The sequence below is a fragment of the Pipistrellus hanaki genome, assembly GCF_964339955.1.
Source record: "Pipistrellus hanaki genome assembly, chromosome: 18".
In the NCBI taxonomy this organism is placed as follows: Eukaryota; Metazoa; Chordata; class Mammalia; order Chiroptera; family Vespertilionidae; genus Pipistrellus; species Pipistrellus hanaki.
The window spans coordinates 21,308,704-21,328,206 of record NC_140520.1 but is presented as its reverse complement, the minus strand read 5'-3'; the positions used below and the strand labels follow the sequence as shown (position 1 = coordinate 21,328,206).

At 45.4% G+C, this 19,503-nt stretch overlaps 1 protein-coding gene across 1 annotated transcript in view; it reads right to left on the bottom strand.

Moving 5' to 3' along the window:
• Positions 1–19,503, bottom strand: part of CACNA1E (calcium voltage-gated channel subunit alpha1 E) — a 370,106-nt gene that overhangs the window by 111,631 nt on the left and 238,972 nt on the right. The window contains exon 10 of the mRNA XM_084866127.1: positions 11,244–11,347. Coding sequence (XP_084722253.1) covers positions 11,244–11,347 — 104 coding nt within the window. The remainder of the gene's footprint in view (positions 1–11,243; positions 11,348–19,503) is intronic.

The window sequence follows — 19,503 nt, the reverse complement described above, 5'->3', positions numbered from 1 at the left end:
CTCTGCTTAAAAACAAAAATTATCTTGTCTTCTCCCTTCAATTCTTGGTCCCAGATAGCTGCTGGCTGAGGAATGGATGTCTGGTAGTAAGATCCTCCCTCTCTCATATAGTATTTGATCATTGGGTATCTTGGTCTAGGAAAGAGTGGTGTGACAAGGTGGGACCAGGTGATGGTGGAGAAACTTCTCCAAATATCGTGAAGGGGGCGGCGAGTGGGTAAGGATCACACCCCATTTTATTGACATTGCAGTTAACTCTAATGAAGGCTAGGGGGCCTCCTCTGGTTTCGTCAACTTCAGCTTATAAACTTATCTGGCTAATAGATTAGTGATCAAGTTCCGTTTAATATGGCTAAGAGTAACGGGGCCCTTCTAGCAGGTTGTGGGGTCCCTCCTGTTCCCCCAAAAGCTCTCAGTATCTGTGTATCTCCTGGGTTCTCTGTGGAGCATGGTTTCCCAGCACTCTTCCTGCCTATCAGAGTTTGCTTCTTTGATAGGAAAGAGTAATTTCAATATTTTCGCTAAATGAGGAATATTTTGGGATGTGGTGATAATTAAGTGTTGAGAATGTAGTGATGCACTTGACATCAAGGGGGAAATAAAGAATTTTTCATTCCACAGCACCTCTAACAGCCTCGGAGCTGAATAGCCAGAGGTGCCGAGCACCCAGCGTACAACCACGCTGTAAAGACTGTGATTATCAACCGGGGAAATTGGAAGGTATTATTTCAGCCACCTCAGAGTGCACGTGTCTGCAAGTGCACAGAAAACATGTCTAATTATAGGGGCTACGGGCTATAAGCTCGGAATGAAGCGAGGCTCTACCTACTATGAATTTCCATGTGGTGGAATCAACTGCGTTGAGATTCCATAAGACCTCAAAGAGAAACACAGGTTCAAGCAAAATAAATTCTCATCTTGAAAAGCCTAGGACTGTGGTATAAGCACCAAAGTGAAATAAACATACGAGATACATTACAATAGCAAAACAAAAAACAAAAACAAACAAACAAAAAAAGCCAAGAAAAGGCCCCTCAAACAGCAATGATTGATTGCAGTGGATCACGTCTGTTCCACTGATGACAATGCTCCCTCTTTCTCTCTGTAATAGAGAAGGTTTGAGTATAGTTCCTAGATTCGACCCTTGACACCAGCAAAAGAATGAACTTCTACCACAGTAACCTGTGCCCAGCTCTTCGGCCAATATTAAACGTGGGCTTTGGGGGAATTATACCCATTTTAATTCCACAATGCTCAGAATCCCAGGAAAATCTCTGAAGAATAAAGACATTCCACCTATTGAAAGGTGGCTTTTGATTTGTTCATTAGGTTATCTAATGATAACAGGAGCCACCGCGGGGCTGTGAATTATGCTTGCTACGCCCTGGGAAAGGGAAGGTGAACTCACCATCGTACCTGCCTTCGTAATCTATGAAAGGGGCAATGAGCTCCACAGACAGCTGTAACATGAGACAAGTGCTGTATCGGAAGATTCTATACAGTGCGAGGAGAATGCAGATGAGGAAACATAAGGAGGATTTGACCTTGAAAGATGAGCCAGAGTTCCTCTGTCAAATAGGCAGGTGTGAAGAGGTTAATGGGGTTATTTCTAGGCAATAGGAACTAAAGAAAGGAGATGTGTGTACCTGGGAAATCCAGGAATGGAGTGTGTGGTGGGCTAAAGGAGAGGCTAAGCGGGGTTGAGGCTGGAAAGGTAGGCAGGGCTGAGCTTTGAGAGGTCATATAAGGCAAGGATGATTAAGATTCTTTAATAAAAGGATGATGAGAGAAGGTAGCAGTTGAAGTTGTGTTTGTGATTATTCTGTTCATTTTAAAGTCTAACTTTTAAAAAGTTAATTTATATTCATCATTTCTACCCACCAAATGTGGTTTTTCTTTGTTACTTTGCTTTTTCTGAGAATTTACTGGTCTATAATATTTTTAAAAATGTGATTCATTGAGTAACCACCAGTCTACATTACTTACATTGTCTTAAAATTTCAACATAAAGTTATGATACTTAGAAATGTTCATTACACATTATTATTTAATGTTTTAGGCTAGGATATGGAAAACTATCATGTATTGCTGGCAATATGTAAAATAATACAGGTGCTCTGGAAAATAGACAGCAGTGTCTCATAGGCCTAAACACACATACCATATGATCCGGCAACTGCACTCTTGGCATTTAGCTCAGAGGGGAAAAATACAAACAACTGACATTCACACAAAAACCTGTACAGAGCCATTGAGAGCAGTTTTATCTATAATAGTTCAAAAATGAAAACAACCCGAATGTCCTCCAAGGTGCCTGGTGAAACCAACTGTGGTACCTCCACACTATAGAATAGTACTCAGAAATAAAACGGAATCAGAAGTAAACATGAATGACTTGGATGGATTTCAAGGGAATTATGCTGAGTGAAAAAAGTCCATTCCAAAAGATTACATACCATATAATTCCATTTATAAATGATTCTTTTTTTTGAGGAGGGGTATTAATCCTCACCCAAGGATATTTTTTCTTTTTAGAGATAGTAGAAGGGAGGGAGGAGCAGAGAGAAAGAGAGAGATAATAAGAGGGAGAGAAACATTGATGTGAGAGCGACACATTGATTGATTGCCTCCTGCATGTGTCCCGACTGGGGCTGGGGATCAAACCTGCAATTCAGCCACATGCCCTTGACTGGGAATTGACCCCATGACCCTTTAATGTGCCACCTGATTCTCTAATCACTAAGCAACAACCAGCCAGGGCTACATAAGATTCTTAAAAGAACAAGATTAGAGAGATGTAGAACAGAGGAGTGGTTACCTGGGATTGTGGGGTGCAGGTGGAGAAAAGTGGGTGTGGCTTATAAAGAGGTAGCACAAGGGAGTCCTGTGATAAACCAGTTCTGTATCTTTATTGTGGTAGTAGTTACATAATTCTACAATAAAATTGCATGAAACCACACACACACACACACACACACACACACACACACACGTATGCTACATTGGTGAAATCTGAATAAGCCCTGGGGTGTACCAATGTCCCTTTTTTAGTTGTAGTATGGCATTGTAGCTATGCAGGATGTGATCATTGAGGAAGCCAGGTGAAGGGTATATGAGATCCCCTAAACTTTTTTCTCTGGCAACTTCCTGCAACTCTATTGTTATTTCAAAATAAAGAAATTAAAAAAAAAAAAAAAAAAAAAAGAAAGAAAGAAAGAAATCCATCCATGTCCTTACACATTGTCAACTCCAACAGCCATTGTTTAGTCATCTTTGTATTGGATCTCCATGACTCACTCAGCGTTTGGGGTTCACTCATTCCCTTTTGAAACCCTGTACTTCTTTGTCCTGGAGACGTGATGCTTCCCCGATATCCTTTAGACCAGCCCAGATATGCTAACTCTTTAGTGGTCCATGTTTCTAGAATACTCTATCCCTGGCTGTTTTCTCTTTTCCCCATACCCTCCTTGGATAAACCTTACCTATTTTTGTCATTTTCTCTATCAAGTACTGACAGTGTCCCTTCTTTCCTCCCTCTGTTCTTAAAACACAAGTTGTTGGCTGATCCCATCTCTTGTTTGGCCCCCCTGAACCTCAGACTCTGTCTGAAATGGAACACGTCTCCCTCCCAGAACAAGAGCTGTCTATATTCCTTCCGTCTATTACTCATCCCTGTAAATGGAACCAAAGATCTCCAAGACATTCACGACTGAATCTGGGATCTATGCTAGAACGGTCCTCCCTCACCCATTATAGCCAGTCACTTATCACATCCTATTTTACCACCTAAAGTATTCACCTGTTTCCCCTTTGCCTTTTAGCTATCAGTGCCTGATATCCTCATTCCCTGTCCACCGACGAAAGATCTGTAATAGTATTATTACAAATCAATCACATGTTACCACCTTTCCTAATCCTCTGCATGCTCCATTTAAAATTCACAACCAACTCTCAGAGCTTTCTATGTGGTCACAGAGCTCATCCAAGAAAGGGCAGGAACTAGACACGCTGGTCGCCACATGTGTTTAATATGGAATCTGGCCGAGGCCGGTTTGGCTCAATGGATAGAGCGTCGGCTTGGGGACTGAAGGGTCCCGGGTTCGATTCCGGTCAAGGGCATGTATCTTGGTTGCGGGCATATCCCCAGTAGGGGGTGTGCAAGAGGCAGCTGATCGATGACTCTCTCTCATCGATGTTTCTGACTCTCTCTCTCCCTTCCTCTCTGTACAAAATCAATAAGATATATATTTTAAAAAAATGGAATCTGTCTGCAGGCTCTACGTGTCTTGGCCACCTCCAAAGGTCCCTTCATCTCCATCCAGATCTGCTGTCCTAGATGCCAGGTAGTCTCCTTCTAAAAAAAAGGCACTAAAACTATCTGGGAGCTGTGCTCAAGAGCATGGATATCTGGCCTGGCAGACCTCAGTCCCCATTCCAAACCTGCTGCTTCATAGCTCTGTGAGCTTGGGCAAATGACCAAACCTCCTTGTCAGGGAGATCCTACTTATGAAAACAAGATACTAATACTCCTTAGGGTCATTGTGAGGATTAAAGGAGCTCAGTGTGTCAGGGGTTTGGCAGTGTTTGGCAGACGACAGAGTCTCAGGCAAATTACACATTTAAAAATTTAACCTAAAACGAACCCTACCCTACACCTGGGAACTAGCCAAATGGGAGAAGTGTGTTATGCTTTTTCAAATTCCATCCAAAACCTAAATGCTCTTGCTCAAAACCTTTGTCCTGCCGAAACTGGTTTGGCTCAGTGGATAGACCATCGGCCTGCGGACTCAAAGGTCCCAGGTTCGATTCTGGTCAAGGGCATGTACCTTGGTTGCGGGCACATCCCCGGTGCGGGGTGTGCAAGAGGCAGCTGATCAATGACTCTCTTTCATCGATGTTTCTAACCCTCTATCCCTCTCTCTTCCTCTCTGTAAAAATTCAATAAAATATATATTTAAAAACAAACACACACACACACACACACAAAAAAAAACAAACACCTTTGTCCTGTGTTCTTCCCTAGCTACCTAGTAGCTCGATTCAGAGATCTGGCAGGAGTCCAAGAGCCTTCTATCTTTGTTCCATCCCCACTACACTCTCAGACACACTCAACAGTCACCAAGTCACGCAGACCCCTTCCCACCAACACCGCGCGGATGCAGCCCATCCTCTCCACCCCCACTCCGCTGTCTCCTCCAGGCCTCCCTGCTTCTCTGCTCCTCGCCTCAGCTGCTGCTCCCCAAGGGTTTCCCCGCCTCCAGCCTTGCCTCTCTGTACACCTTCTCCAGGGTGATCTTCTTCCAGTGCAAACTGGTCATTTTCCGAGCTTACACTTGAGGACCTCCCCCCGCCCCCTCACACACACACAAGCTTTTGGGATCAGGTTCAAAGTCGTTAGCTTAGCCATATGAAGGGCCCTCTACTTCGTCCCTTCTGCGTCACCCTCGTGTGCTTCTCCCATTGCTCCTGGGTGCATCTGTAAGCAGTCCCTGGCCTGGCTGTCCCCACCCCGGTCTGGACACAGTGCTAATGCACCCAGGTCTTCTACCTCCTTCTCTCCAGGAGCCCTGGGGACAGCGGGGCGAGGTGGGGGACAGCTCAGGGCCTTTTCTGTCTGTGTGAGCCTCCTGCCCATAGCACCTGACCCTCTTCAGGACGTGCCTGTGCAGCGCTGGTTTGTTTTCATGGAGACAGGAAGCTCTGCTTCCCCTCAATCCTAAGCTAATGGTTTCCGTCAAATCGCATGTCCTTTGAGACACACAAAAATGCTGCAATGCCCCAGCCACACTTCCTCCTTAAATACACTGAAGCCCGTGAGCACACCTCACAGCCTTCCTTTACCTCCAGCCCTGAGACTGGTGCCCCTGGGCCATGGCCGCCAATGTCTCCCCTCACTGGACTCTTCTCGTCACCTGCCTAATACAGGGCACCTCCCTACATCGCCGTCCCTCCTTTAGGAAAGCCTTGGCAGTAACATTCAAACGGCCCGCAGCATCCTGGGAACATGTCCTCTGGAGATAAAGCCTTCAGAGCCTGTCCCTGGCTTTCCAGTGCAACTCCCAATCACGCCCAAAGAGAAAGCCACATCCCCCAGGGGATATGAAACCAGACCAAGCGGAGAGCCCGTGCCCCTCCCGCCCTGACAGAACCCTCCGCGGACACCAGTGAAAACCCTCCGCATACGTGTCGAGCATCAGAACGTGGAGAAGAAACCTGGACGGAAATATTTCAGGCCCGGCCTGTAAGGCGCCTATTGTTAACGTTCCTGTAAATGTCAGCATTTACGCGCACCAGCTGCTGCCAGCTGCTGCTGTCACTTCCCAGGCTTCCCGCTTCCCCAGAAGTGCTAAGGAGGCAAATGTCACCAGCTCTGTTTCCGCTCCCAACCCGAGGAGACCACTCCTCCTCAGAGAGCTGACCGCCCAAAGACTGGCTCAAACCAAAATGACAGGCTGCTGCCCGGCTGATAGGCACCAGCCCTAAGAGGTGGAGGAAAGCAGGTCAGTATTATCCGAGGGCGTAAGAGTGAATGGCTGTTCCAATGAGACCCTGGCGGGGGTGGCCTCTTTGTAAGAGAGAATTGCTATCCCATTCCACAGAGGAGGGAGCAGGCTCAGGGCCTCTTGTCCGGAATTAGAGTTTGACTTCTAAATTTGATTTCTATTTTCTCAAAGTCATATATGTTAAGTTTTAAATTCAGACATTTTAAAAAGAGTTATAATGAAAAAAAATTGTAGCTCACTGCCTCCCTCCCACCCTCCTTCTTCTCTGAACCTCACTCCCCTGAGGCAAGCACTTAGAATTCTTTACCTGTTTCTTCTGCTCTTCTTTCCCAGTTTTCAAAATATTACACTTATACAGCTGCTATTTATTTCTCTCTCAATTTTAGGTGTTGCTTAAAGACTTCCTTACTGTGGAACCTAAGATTTTAGTCTTTGACATTCCCTTCCCTTCCCCACTCTAGTCCTCTCCCATGCTCCTCTCAAGGCCATGACAGCACCACAGGGGTTAGTATTTCAGAATCCAGTTTGACAATATAAATGTGTCTGACTTCAGATCTGCCTCGAGGACTAACTAAGCTTCTGTTCCTTTAGTGGTAACACTTGTAGTTTGTGAAGCTAATTGCTTAGATCAGGCAGTGCATGTATATACAAATATATACATTTATATATACATACACATTCATAAGTATATAGTGTTGATAAAAACCATTAAACTCTTTGGAATACAATACTCACCAGAGGATATATTAGATTTGTTTGTGGTTTTTTGGTTTTTTTTCTTAGAGAAACCACTTTAGAGCCCTCTGTCCTCCTACACAAATCTGAACCTGCTTCTCTCTCGGCCTCTGACTGCCTCCCTAGACTTCCCTTCACCATCATGCTTGGGACCCCTTTTGCCTTTTTCCTCTATTAAAGCTCCTATTTCCATGAGTATCAAGTCCTTCTTCCTCATCAACTGCTTTCTCATTTTAGTGACTCGCATTCTCCAGAACTTCTTCAGAAAGAATGTCTGGAAATATTCCTATTTATCTGGAAATATTCCTATTATCCTCGAAAATAATTGCTATTTTGGTGGGGTATAGACTTCTGTCCTAGAAAATGTTTTGCCTTCAGAAAGCTTTAGGGACTTTCTATTAGTTCCTAATTTTTGGATGTCACTTAGACATCCAAAGCTATCCTAAATCCTAATTATTTGTAGGCAAAATCCATCCGCTTCCCAATCTAATCACCAGAAGCTTTTAGAATATCCCCTTGACCCAGATGCTCTGAAATTCCATGATGATTCAAACTACGTTTTTAAGATACTCTATGTGTTCATGGTATTTATTGCTCCTAAGGGCTGCACAGTACGTCATGAAATACATCCAACCATTTCCCTACCTACTCTCCCAGTCATTGATCCTTAGGCTTCTCCAACTCCCCTCCACCAAAAACAACGCTGGAAAGAGTATCCATGTGCACATCTCAACCACTCTTTTAATCTGGTCATGTGAGTTTACTGCTGCTGGGAACGTTTCTGGTATTTTTCTTTGTTAATTTCTTCTTTTGCATTTTAGGCAACCCTTATTAGTTGAATATCTGACCTATCTTCTGATTTCTTATTTTCATTCAATTTTTATATGATTACATCACTTTTATATTCCAACCTTTATACTTACCTTTATATTTACTGCCTTTTTATTACACATTTTTACACGAATTCATTTTATATTAATGTAAATTTTACATTAATACCCAAGAACTCTTCTTAACTGCTAAATGTTTTCTCTTTATAGCAATCTGTTACTTTATGGATAAAATTCTCATCTATTTCAGCTGATTTCAATTATACTTCTCAAAAGTTATTTTCTACCCCCTGTATTGTTCATATTCCCTCAAGTTTCTTTTTTCCTATCTATTATTTTGTTTTTGTCCTTTGTGTGAGACATTTTCTTCGAATGACAATGATCTCTTGCTGTGTGTTTATATTCACAAGCAAGGCACAAAAGGCTTGCTAGAATGCTGACTGCATGGTTGGGACTTGTAGAATGGAGACTATAGCACCCTTATCCCCCACCAAAGACAAACAAAAGATGTATCTACATCCTAATTCCTGGAACCTGGAACTGTTACCTTACTTGGAAAAGGGGCCTATGCATATCTAATTAAGGCAAGAATCTTGAGATGAGGCGATCATCCTGCTGACCAGGTAACCTTAAATCCAATGACAAGTGTCCTCATAGAAGAGAGGTAGACAGAAGAGAAGGCACAGACCCTCCTGGCAACACAGATATCTTAAAAGCATAGAGTTTAGTGAAAACAAGAAGGAAACAGTGTGATATGTCCTTTATGCAAATAGAACTACACAAGACAGTTCATAAAAATGTATTCAAATAAAGTAGACATTAAATATATTCTAAGGGCAGTTTGTGTGGAAGGAAGATGGCAGATGGATATGGAGATAAGCCTTTGACCACAGATACAGAGACCAGTGAAACAGCCACAAGCCAAGAAATGCTGCAGTCGCCAGAGGCTGGAAGAGAAAGGAAATGAATGCTCCCTTAGAGCCTTCAGGGGAAATATGACCCTGCTTGAGTCTGGATCTCTAGCCTCCAGAACGTTAAGGAATTAATTTCTCTCATAGTTTAAGCCACCAAGTTTGTGGTCATCTGTTTCGGCAGCCATATCGTGGGCCTCGCTGAGGTGATAGGTAGAAAACATTTCTCTGGTCACCCTCAATTATCTGTATACGTAGGTCTTTCTTCAAGCTTAACAGTTTCCCACAAAGAAAATGAATTCCCCACCAATGCTCTGAGCTCCTGCCAGATGGATCCAGTTCTGAAGATCACATAGTCAGGGAGGCTGGAGGACTGAAACTCAACTTGTGGACTTTCATTTAAACCCTCCTGCTCTCACCACAACACATCATCTCCCCTCTCAGATGGGACCATTCCCAGCTTCTCCCGTTCAGTCTCTACGGGGAGTAAGACTTCTTTGTCTAGGGCGAAGGCTGGGTGTGGCAAACCACTGTCAGCATTGTGTGAGGGGAGAGACCTAGGATGCTGGGGAGAGGACTGCCAAGTGTTCCTTACAAGGACCTTTGACCAGACCTCTCATTTTTAGCACCACCCAGACTCCAGCTCTCAGACATCCCTAGTGCCTCTAATTCCCAGGCCTCTCCAGTGCCCTGTAGAGTTACAAAGCAATCATTAATTGGCATTCCTCAGGCAAGAAATTTAAACCTCAGCTTTCCCACCACTGGATCAGTTGCCCTTTACTCTCTATCTTCAAAAATGGTTGACATCTCTCATCTGTTGTCATTTTTTCCTGTTCTTTTTGTCACCGTGTCTGTCTTAAATTTTACTTCCTGTGTTAGTGGTTACAAGAGATGATCAAGTGGTTCAATCTGCCATGTTTAAACAGACCCATCACCTTAAATTATTTTTCATTTGACAAACTTATGCCACTCGGACAAGGAAGTTCAATTTTTTTAGAAAAGTGTAAGACCGCTAAAATCTATTGTGGTGTTATCCTTCCTATTTTATACCTTTCATTTCCCTAAGTGAGATTTCCACTGTGATTAAGTTTGGTTACATTATTATTTCTTCACTTTCCATGACAAGTCCCCTTTCTTCATTTTAGGTTATGATATGGTGTTCCCATTCCTAGAACTTTTATGCCCATATTTTCTCTTTATCTTATTGCATTATGTAAGCACAGAATCAGCCCAAACTGGTCCTGTCTTGTTTCTAGTAAGATCCAGAACCAAAGTTTAAACCTTGGCTACACCACTTCGAGAAACACTTATAAGCCCTTCACGGTTCCCCACCAAGCAATCAAAGGACCAGGACCTGACAAAACCAGACCAACCAGTACACTTACAGAAGAGAAGGGTCAGCTGTCCAGGAATATCTGGTGCTGAAACCCCTTAAATCTTGCTCCAAACCTCCAACTGGGGAGACGGATTTGAGCCTTCTCTCCTGTTTCGTTCCCAGTCGACCTCGTAATAACAGCTTTTACTTTTATTCAAAAGCTGAGGTCATAGCATTGAGCTTCCATGCACATCAGGCAGCAAGCCCTTGCTTGGTAACACATTTTATATTCCAAATGAAATCCTGACACTTCACAAAACCATCTCTGATTACGTCAGACGATATAGATTTGTCCCTTCCCCCAAACAAATGACCTGCCTGGTATACTAGTCAGTAAAAGAACTCCCATTCCCTAACAGTTTTATGTAATTGTGTTGCCCTCTCCCCAAAACACAAGGTTCTTAAAAGTAGGAACCAGGCCTAATACTTCACATGCTTCTCACAATGCTTCCCATGGCATTGGACACCGAGTACTGGATGATTGATGTGCTCTAATCCAAGCCTCAAATATGGTCTGATGTCCAATACACGATAAAGAATCTTTTGAGGGTAGAGCCTGTATCTTATTCAACTTTATATCCCTAACAACCAGCAAGAGTTTGACACAGACTGCTGAGCGACTAAATGAAAGGATGGATGGATAAATGAACTCTCAGTAGGTACTGTCTTCAATATTGTACCTGATCTAAGGATTTTCTTACTTCCTAAGAATAATAAAGATGACTAGAAAGATAACTCACTACTGCATTCCCAACATCAGGATCACCACTCGGCACACAGGGGCTGCTCAGTAAATGTCTTCTAAATGAAGCTTCAAAAAATGAACCTGCCCTGAGTCAGGAGCGGTGGTTTATGGTTAGAAAGAGGTTAAAAGGAATATGTGGCTTACCCGGAAAGCACTCCCAGGACTAGGTTGAGAACAAAGAAGGATCCAATGATGATGAGGGGGATGAAGTACAGCCAATTCCAGGTGGCTCCTAAGGCATCATTGGTCTGAAAGAAAGAAACATGGTTCCTTAATAACTCATCCAAACCATGTGCCAGCTGAAGGCCTCTGTGCTTTGCAGCTGCCCACATAGGATAATGTAATAAGCACAGTGCAAGGCAGTTAGACACTGCCTCGCTCCACTCCCAATCTGGTGTTACTGTGGGTTAACACACTCTCCCATATGCGTAGAGAAGGACATTGCATCAGCCTCATGTCACATCCCGAGTTGCAATAGTCTTAACACCCTCACTTAACAGATGAGAGAACAGAACGCAGAAAGATCAACCACTTTTCCAAGATCATGCACTCGCTGGCTTCATAGTGTTTCATGCTAAGGCTTCTTAGTTTCTGCTTTCTGAATTGGACCAATGCTCAAAATGACTGGGGCAGGCTGTCCATTCCTCTATTCCATAGATGCTAGCCACGGCCTTGACATAGGAAGATATGAGGGCCATCAACATCCTGCTCAGCCCTTGACCTGACCTCTGGCTCTCTGGACTGTGGCTTGCTTTCTTCCATCATAATCCCATATTGAAGAGCTGGCCCAGGCCTGGCCTCAGCAAGGCTCTGGACAAAACAATGAATAAATCTAAATTTGAAAAGCGATCCCTTGCTCTCTTTTGAATGCTAACACACAGTGACCTGAAAAATGCATGATATTCTAGATTCCTTATCTTTAAATTCTTTATTGTTGAAAGTATTACATATGCCTCCTCTTTCCCCCCACTGACCTCTCCCCACCCACTCTCATCCTTGATATTCTAGACTCTTATTCCGCAAGGTAAAGGCAAGGCCCTTGAATGGTGGAGGCTGAGGGAACTTTACGCCACACAATTTAGCCAGCAGAAGCAACTCTTGCCAGGACAACTTAGTAGGAGTTTGGGAGCATTTTGAAAAGCCCTCTCTAACACTTGAGCCTCTCAACTAAGCTTCGCCTTGATTCTTCCTCCCCATGATATCAACCCCAAATATTTTAAATAGTCTCCTTGAATTGCATCTTACATAGGCAGGGCTTTGAAATTCCCTCCAAATCGTTAATACTTGATTGAAACTCAATTTCTGGAAAGGTATTTTATCCCCAATTCACTGGAGAAAAAGGCATCCAAGTCAAATGCCGTGCCTCAAATTCACAGGCTCAATTAATGAAACGAAGCTCTGAGCTTGGTATTTCTATGGCAAAGTCTTTGTCTCTGTGATGTACATTTCACTAAGCTTTGAGAACATATTTTGATTCCTTGAACTCATGCTTCCTGTGGACTTGTATGACATTCCACCTTATTTTTACCCCAAGTTATCTCATTTTATTTCTGCCTCCCAGTCAAGTATGTCAGTCCATAGACTATAGCCTCCCACTGGTTATTATGGCAGCCATCACCGTACAGTAAATTTTCCCATTAGAATGAGCTTTTGAGGCAATCTCTTTCACCAAACTTGTACCTTTTGTTGTGCCCCTACACTGTTCAGAGAGAGATGAGTGCTAATGAAGCAAAATAAAAGTTGAAAACAAACACTCTATGGGACAAAGGCTGGGACTTGCTAATTCCAGTGCATAAGAGGTAATTCTTTGGGTCGGCCAGGCCTGCCCAGTGTAGTGTAAGCAGGGAAGACGTGGGCCAGGCCTCCGAGAAAACTGCCCCTGATTCAAACATGAAGAACTAGATGTCAAGGGACTCAAGGGCTTTTAATAGACCTAAGATAGTGGTCGGCAAACTCATTAGTTAACAGAGCCAAATATCAACAGTACAAAGATTGACATTTCTTTTGAGAGCCAAACTTTTTAAACTTAAACTCCTTCTAACGCCATTTCTTCAAAATAGACTTGCCCAGGCTGTGGTATTTTGTAGAAGAGCCACCCTCAAAGGGTAAAAGAGCCACATGTGGTTTGAGAGCCACAGTTTGCCAACCAAGGACCTAGGAAACCATTTTCTCTGAGATGGTTGAGACATGGGCCTTCCTGTGAGTTGCAGGATGGATCGAACTATCTTAGTCCAGCTAGCTCTGTCTTTATTCATGGTTATAAAGGCAATACTTTGTAGAACTGAATAGCTAGGATGGTTCACCAATGATACCCAGACCAACGAGTATGTTTGATTTTTAATATGTTTTGTTGATTTTAAAGAGAGAGGAAGGGAGAGAGACAAAAATATTGACAAGAGAGAAACATCAATTGGCTGCCTCCTGCATGCCCCCTACTGGGGATGGAGCCCAATACAAAGGCATGTGCCCTGACTGGGAATCAAACAGGTGACCTCTTGGTTCATGGGTCAATGCTCAACCACTGAGCCACACTGGCAGAAAAAAACCAACAGGTTTCATTCACTCTATGGCTTAACCAGTACCCCTCAGCGCTCTATGTCAGCAAGGACCGAGTCTGCTCCCAGCACCCAGATCAGAGTTCAGTTGCCAATAAACATTAGTGTCAGCGATGACATTATGACCTTTAAGGTGTCTTTGGGCCCAGGAGTGAATGAGCTATATTGTGAAGAGAGCTCAAGCAATTCCAGTTGGGTGACTATTTGCCAGAGATGCTGTAGAGCAAGCATGTCAAACTCGCAGCCCGTGGGCCGCATGCCTCGTTTATTTGGCCCGGGTTAGCCTTTGAGTTTGCCATGCTTGCTATAGAGTGTTCCCCAAATTGTGTAGTTGTTGCCTGAGGTCAGTAGGCTATTCATGTGTTCTGTGGAAAATGGGCTTCTATAACCAAAGAAACCTGGGAAACACAGCAAATTATATTTCTCTCAGAGCCTGTGGGAAGACCCACACACCAAAAAGGAGCATTAACTTTGTTTATTTTATCATTTTATACATTTCCTTGATTATAAAACCCCCTTTCTCAAGGAAAATCCATAATATCAGGAAGTAGAGCCTGTGAAATGCAGGGATAAAAGGACACCCCTCCCATCCCGAGTCTGGAACCTGCTTCCTAATTCTTCTAGAAACAGTGTCTTTTTATTCAGTGTTTTGTGAGAATGTTTTGGTTTTGCTATAACATACACTAAGGCAACAGCCTTGACTGTCTGCTCATTTCTGTACCTGGCACCTAACAAAGTGTTTGGCACATATAGTTACTCAATTAATCAATAAACAACCATGATTTGAATAAGATGATGCTCATGTTTGAAATATACCCCAAAAAATCATTCTGATATCCCCCTCTCCATCTGTGCAGCTCTGTCTGAATTGCTTAAAAAAGGAAAAAAGTCATCCACTATGGTACTGGGATATGCCTATTGGATGAACAAGAGAGGAGGAAGGCAAGATGGGGAGGAAAAGAAAATCTTGGAGGACCCCAGCACCAGCGGCATGACGCCCAGGAGGGGGTTAGAGATGACTGACAGCTTAAAAGGTTCTTCTGGAGAAAACAGCTTGACAGCCCAGAGATTACTCACAAACCCTTTTAACAGACTTGCCACCCCCTCTCTACACCTTTCTCCTCTCCCTCCCCTCTTTCCTCCCCAGGTGGCCTCACCCTCACATCACCTTGCCTGTCAGTGGATCAATGACACATCCAGGCCCTGTGCTCAAGGTCACATGCCTCCGCACGAGGGGGCAAGCAGAGGACTTCACGCTTCCCTCCTCCAAAAAGGCGAGGCTCTTTCTGGTGCTAATTAGAGCTTCAATCTCCTTCTGATTCATCATTATTAAAACAAGCATAAAATTGTCCAGTGTAGGAGAGATAACTACTGAAGTGTCTTCTGAGATTCAACAAGAACGAAACCGACAACTCACAAGGCAGCAAGTGCCCCGGCACCACGTGAGGTAGAATCAGGGCCGCCAAGCAGAAAAACATTGACAGCTGTGGCTATTCTCTCTGGGGCATGCATGTCTGTACCCCAAAAGGGGTGGGAGAATTTCTCCCTCTTCTTCCTTCTCCACAGCATCCCATGCCGCCGCCCTCTGCTTCTGTGACTCTGACAAGAGGCTGGGGTGCAGGATCACCACACTTTATTTCCCCTCAGGACTCACTCTTCCTTCAGAAACAGGGGACAGCGGCACTGAGGTCTCGGACTGAGCGCAAGGTCCTGGGGAAGGAGACCCACAGCTTTCCAAAGGTATCTCGCACGATTCTGGCCCCAGGAGTGTCTTGCAGTGAACCTTTCCCAATCTCTACTGTGGAGCACCAGAAAAGAAAGCTACACAGAGGGCCAGCCACCTCCTTCCCACCCTCACAGAGCATCTGCTGAGTGCCAGCCATCACAGAAGCATGCTACGTGCTATGCCTTGTGAGCAATGTCCTCGTCATAGAAGAAGTTGATTCCCCTCCCACCCAGCCCAACCCAGAACAGCCCCCAGACTGGCAGGCCGGCTGCTTCCCACCGTCTCACCTGCCGATCCCTGAGTGATACACACATGCACATGCACATGTGCACGCGACAGAGTGGTGACAGACAGAGAAGGCAGTTGAGGGGGCAGCCCACCTGCACAGGCGTGCTCAATGGGTCCCAGTCCTGCCCCAGAGGGAACGTGCTCCCCTGGGAAGCTGCCTGATTGGGGGTGGTGAGCGCACCCACTCCCTGCATAAACAGGCGCACAATGCAATTATCACATTAATCTCGGGGGACTGGGGGAGCTGGAAGAAGGTGGGGGAGCAGGATGGAAGAGGAAGAGAGGGATGGTGACAGCATCAGGAAAGGGTCCCAGGTTCTCCGGTCTGAGGCCGCACCAGCAGGACTCTACGAAGGCCTTTCAGAGCAGCTCTGGCCCGAGGCTGACTGAATTGGGACTGAAATTAGGATTCTGATTCCAGGGTCCCCTTTTTTTTAAAAAAAAGAAAAAGAAGGGTTTCTGGGGTCCACCTGTTCCCCAGACTGAAGGCAGCACCTGCTGGCAAGCCCTGGACTGAGTAACAGCGGGGTTCTCAGTCTGGGCTGGAGAGCTCTTCATTGTGGGGTCTGCCCTGTCGTTGCATTAGCAGCATCCTTGGCCTCTACCCAGTAGAAGCCAGTAGCATGCCCACCTCCTGTTGTGACAACCAGAAGTATCTCCAGAATCTCTAGTGTCCTGGGGCTTGGGAAGTGGGTGGAAAACAAACTGGCCTCTGGCTCCACCTCAGAGAGAGATCTCTGGGATTCCAAACCACTCAGGTTCAGGGATGGCTGCCAAGAGGCTAGGCCATATGTTTTAGCAAACACAACTGTGCAAGGCCTCTGCCAGCCACCACAGAGAGAATACAGAGAGGGCAAAGGGCTGGGGGCACAGAAGCCGAAGATAGGGAAGAGATTCAGCAATTGCATCTAAGGGCAACACACACGGGCACCTGCTTCCCTGTGGCCCCCACATCATTCCAGCTCCCACTGCGACAGCTCCTTTCCCACCCAAGGGACGTGGAGTCTGTGGCTCAGAGCAGAACGCCACATTGTCCTCAACAAATCTGTGGACTACCCAGTGTGTGGCAGACACTCTTTTAGGCGTTGGAGATAAAGGAAAAGCAAATTGTTTCAGGTCATGGCCCGTGGAAAACAGTATCACGATTGGATCCACATTAAAGAGAGGAGCACACAAATATTTACAAAACTAAGCTGGTGAGTGTGCTGATGTGCAGCTGTGTCTGATCACACCCACGTGGTCAAGAAAGCATTTGTGAAGCTTTAGAGAAAGAAGTCTCATGAGACTCTAAGAAACTACCTTCACGGAGACAGCAGAGGCCAGAAATGGAGAGAACAGGCTTATATGGAGGTGAAAGTGGAGGAAAAGGTTAAGTTTAAGAAGTGTCAAGAGGTGGGGGGCATAGAAGAAGGAAAAAAAGGAGAGGAGGGCTTTTGGAATGAACTCCACCAGACCCGTGTGGATGTTCTACTGAACTAAATGCCCCCGGGCTACCTGCAAGCCCCTTCCTAGGTACCATCTACCATCGGCAAATGGGACCTCATCCAGACTTAGGTCAGCCTAATCAAGAAATCTCGCCTGTACATCTACCTCCCTGCGTACACCGAGTCATCCACGTTCCCTCTTTGTTCAGGACTCCCATTCAGAACAGCCCTTCCCCTCCTCCCTCTTGCACCTTCCCTGTCCAGCACTCACCCCCTGTGGCAAACTCTGGGCTGTACCCGCTCAGGTCCCCTTTCCCAGTAGGTGCATCCAAACCCTAGCATCGTGGTCAGCAAACTGGCTCGTGAGCCACATGCAGCTCTTTGGTCCCTTGAGTGTGGCTCTTCCACAAAATACCAGAGCCTGGGAGAGTCTATTTTGAAAAAGTGGCTTTAGAAGAAGCTAAAGTTTAAAAAAAAAAAAAATTGGCTCTCAAAAGAAATTTCAATCGTTGTACTGTTGATATTTGGCTCTGTTGGCTAATGAGTTTGCCGACCACTGCCCTAGCAGTAATGCGTGTTAGCTAAGGGCTCACCTGCACATGATCATGAGTGTATGCCAGCCTAAAAGAGGGAGACCTGTCCCAACAACTAACCGATGCGGGGCTATTAAAGGCCTAGCCCCTTTGCCTCTGAGTGGGACAGCCTCTGGGGTATAATCCACACTCTGGAGCTATCAATGGGATCAGGTTGGAGGTTACAAACATGGAAACGAAACTTCGCCTAGTACCCTTACAAGTCCCTCTTAATTTCTCAATAAATCATTGCCACAAGAATCTCTGCCCCCAAATCAATTTGTCAGAAATCTGACTTAAGGCATGGCATCCCTGTCTCATCAGGGTTTTGATCAACCTTTGATGCTTTGACGGCAGCCAACACCCAGCCCCTGCATCACACAGTTGGATGATATTTCCAAGGCATAGCCACTTGAACTCCTCTGCCCACACCCAGGTTTTAGGAAGGGGACAATGTATGGTGCACCACACAACACTGGGCAAGTAAAGGCCTGTGGAACACCCAACCTGGCTCCCAGCACACCAGGCAGTCTAGCCATGATCTTGGAAGGTGAAGAGAACACACTATACAACCCGTCACCTGGTGGAACAGGAAACTGAGGCCCAACCAGGGAAAGTGACCTGGAACAGACCCGAGTCCACTTCTGGAGAACCCCGGACTCTTCAAAAACAATCCTCCTAGACTATTACCAGCTTCTAGGGGAGAACAAAAACAAACAGGAAAGCCGGCGCTAGGATGTGGCAGCCAGAAAATGAGAGCTGTTTTCCCAGCCCTCCAGCAAGAAAGAGGGTGAAGGAGCCATGGAGAGAAAATAGAGTGGAACTCAGCCACCTGCTGCCACCCAGCAAGGAGCTGAACCTGGCAGTCCTGAGGCAGAGCATTTCATCATGTCTCAGATCCCCGAGTGTGTGTAATAGACCCGCTAAGTCTCCCCATACAAACAAGCTTCACCAGGGGAGATAAGTAATCAGGAATCAGGGCCCTCCACACCTTCTTCAGAAAAGTTGCTTGTTCCCAGACTTGATGGCCAGCAGCTGCCTATTCCCTGACATCAGTGACTGTCACTGAGGAGGCATCAGTGTCTTCATCCAGATGCAAAAGCACCTCCAGGGGTAACTTCCTGTGGAACATTTCACCATCAATTACCGCACCTCCCCTCCCCCCACCTCTTTGCAGTGGGAAAAGAGAGCAAAACCAGTGTGACAGGGGAAGATGGCTCTCCCACCCTTGTCCACAGGCAGCAGTCTGATACTCGTGAGACTGCGGCAGGAGCTCCAGGCCAGGAGCTCAGCTCAGAATCAGAGGCAAGCACTGCCCCATCCCAGTCGTGGGCGGTGATCTCCACGGGTGCTGGGCACAGATGTAAGTGAAGACCTATCTACACTCCTGGCAAGATGACTCAAGAGCAAATATCAAACAGAGAGGGTCGGCAGAGCCACAGGGAACCAGAAAGGTCATCATGACCATGTCCACATAAGCCAGTGCCTCAAAACCCACAGGAGTCAGGGTCCTGCTGTGCTCAGGATTGCTTTGGTTAAATCCTACCAAGTCCAAGGTCATCGTTATGCATGTTCATCCTCCTACCCCCCTTTCTGAGCTCTGGCCCAACATGGAGATAAGAGCTCCCTTCAAAAGTCTTGTACCTGCTGAAGCTGGGTTTGGGTCAGAGACTCGATATTCTGTCCTCTCTACATTTGTGTATGCCTGAGCATTTTTGCTAATGAAATATTCAAAAATGTCCCCTAAGAATAATTTGTTTATATAGTTCAGGATCTTGTATGAATTTTAAGAGAAAATCCTTTTTTAGTCAAAATAGTGAAAAATGTTAACAGTGATAA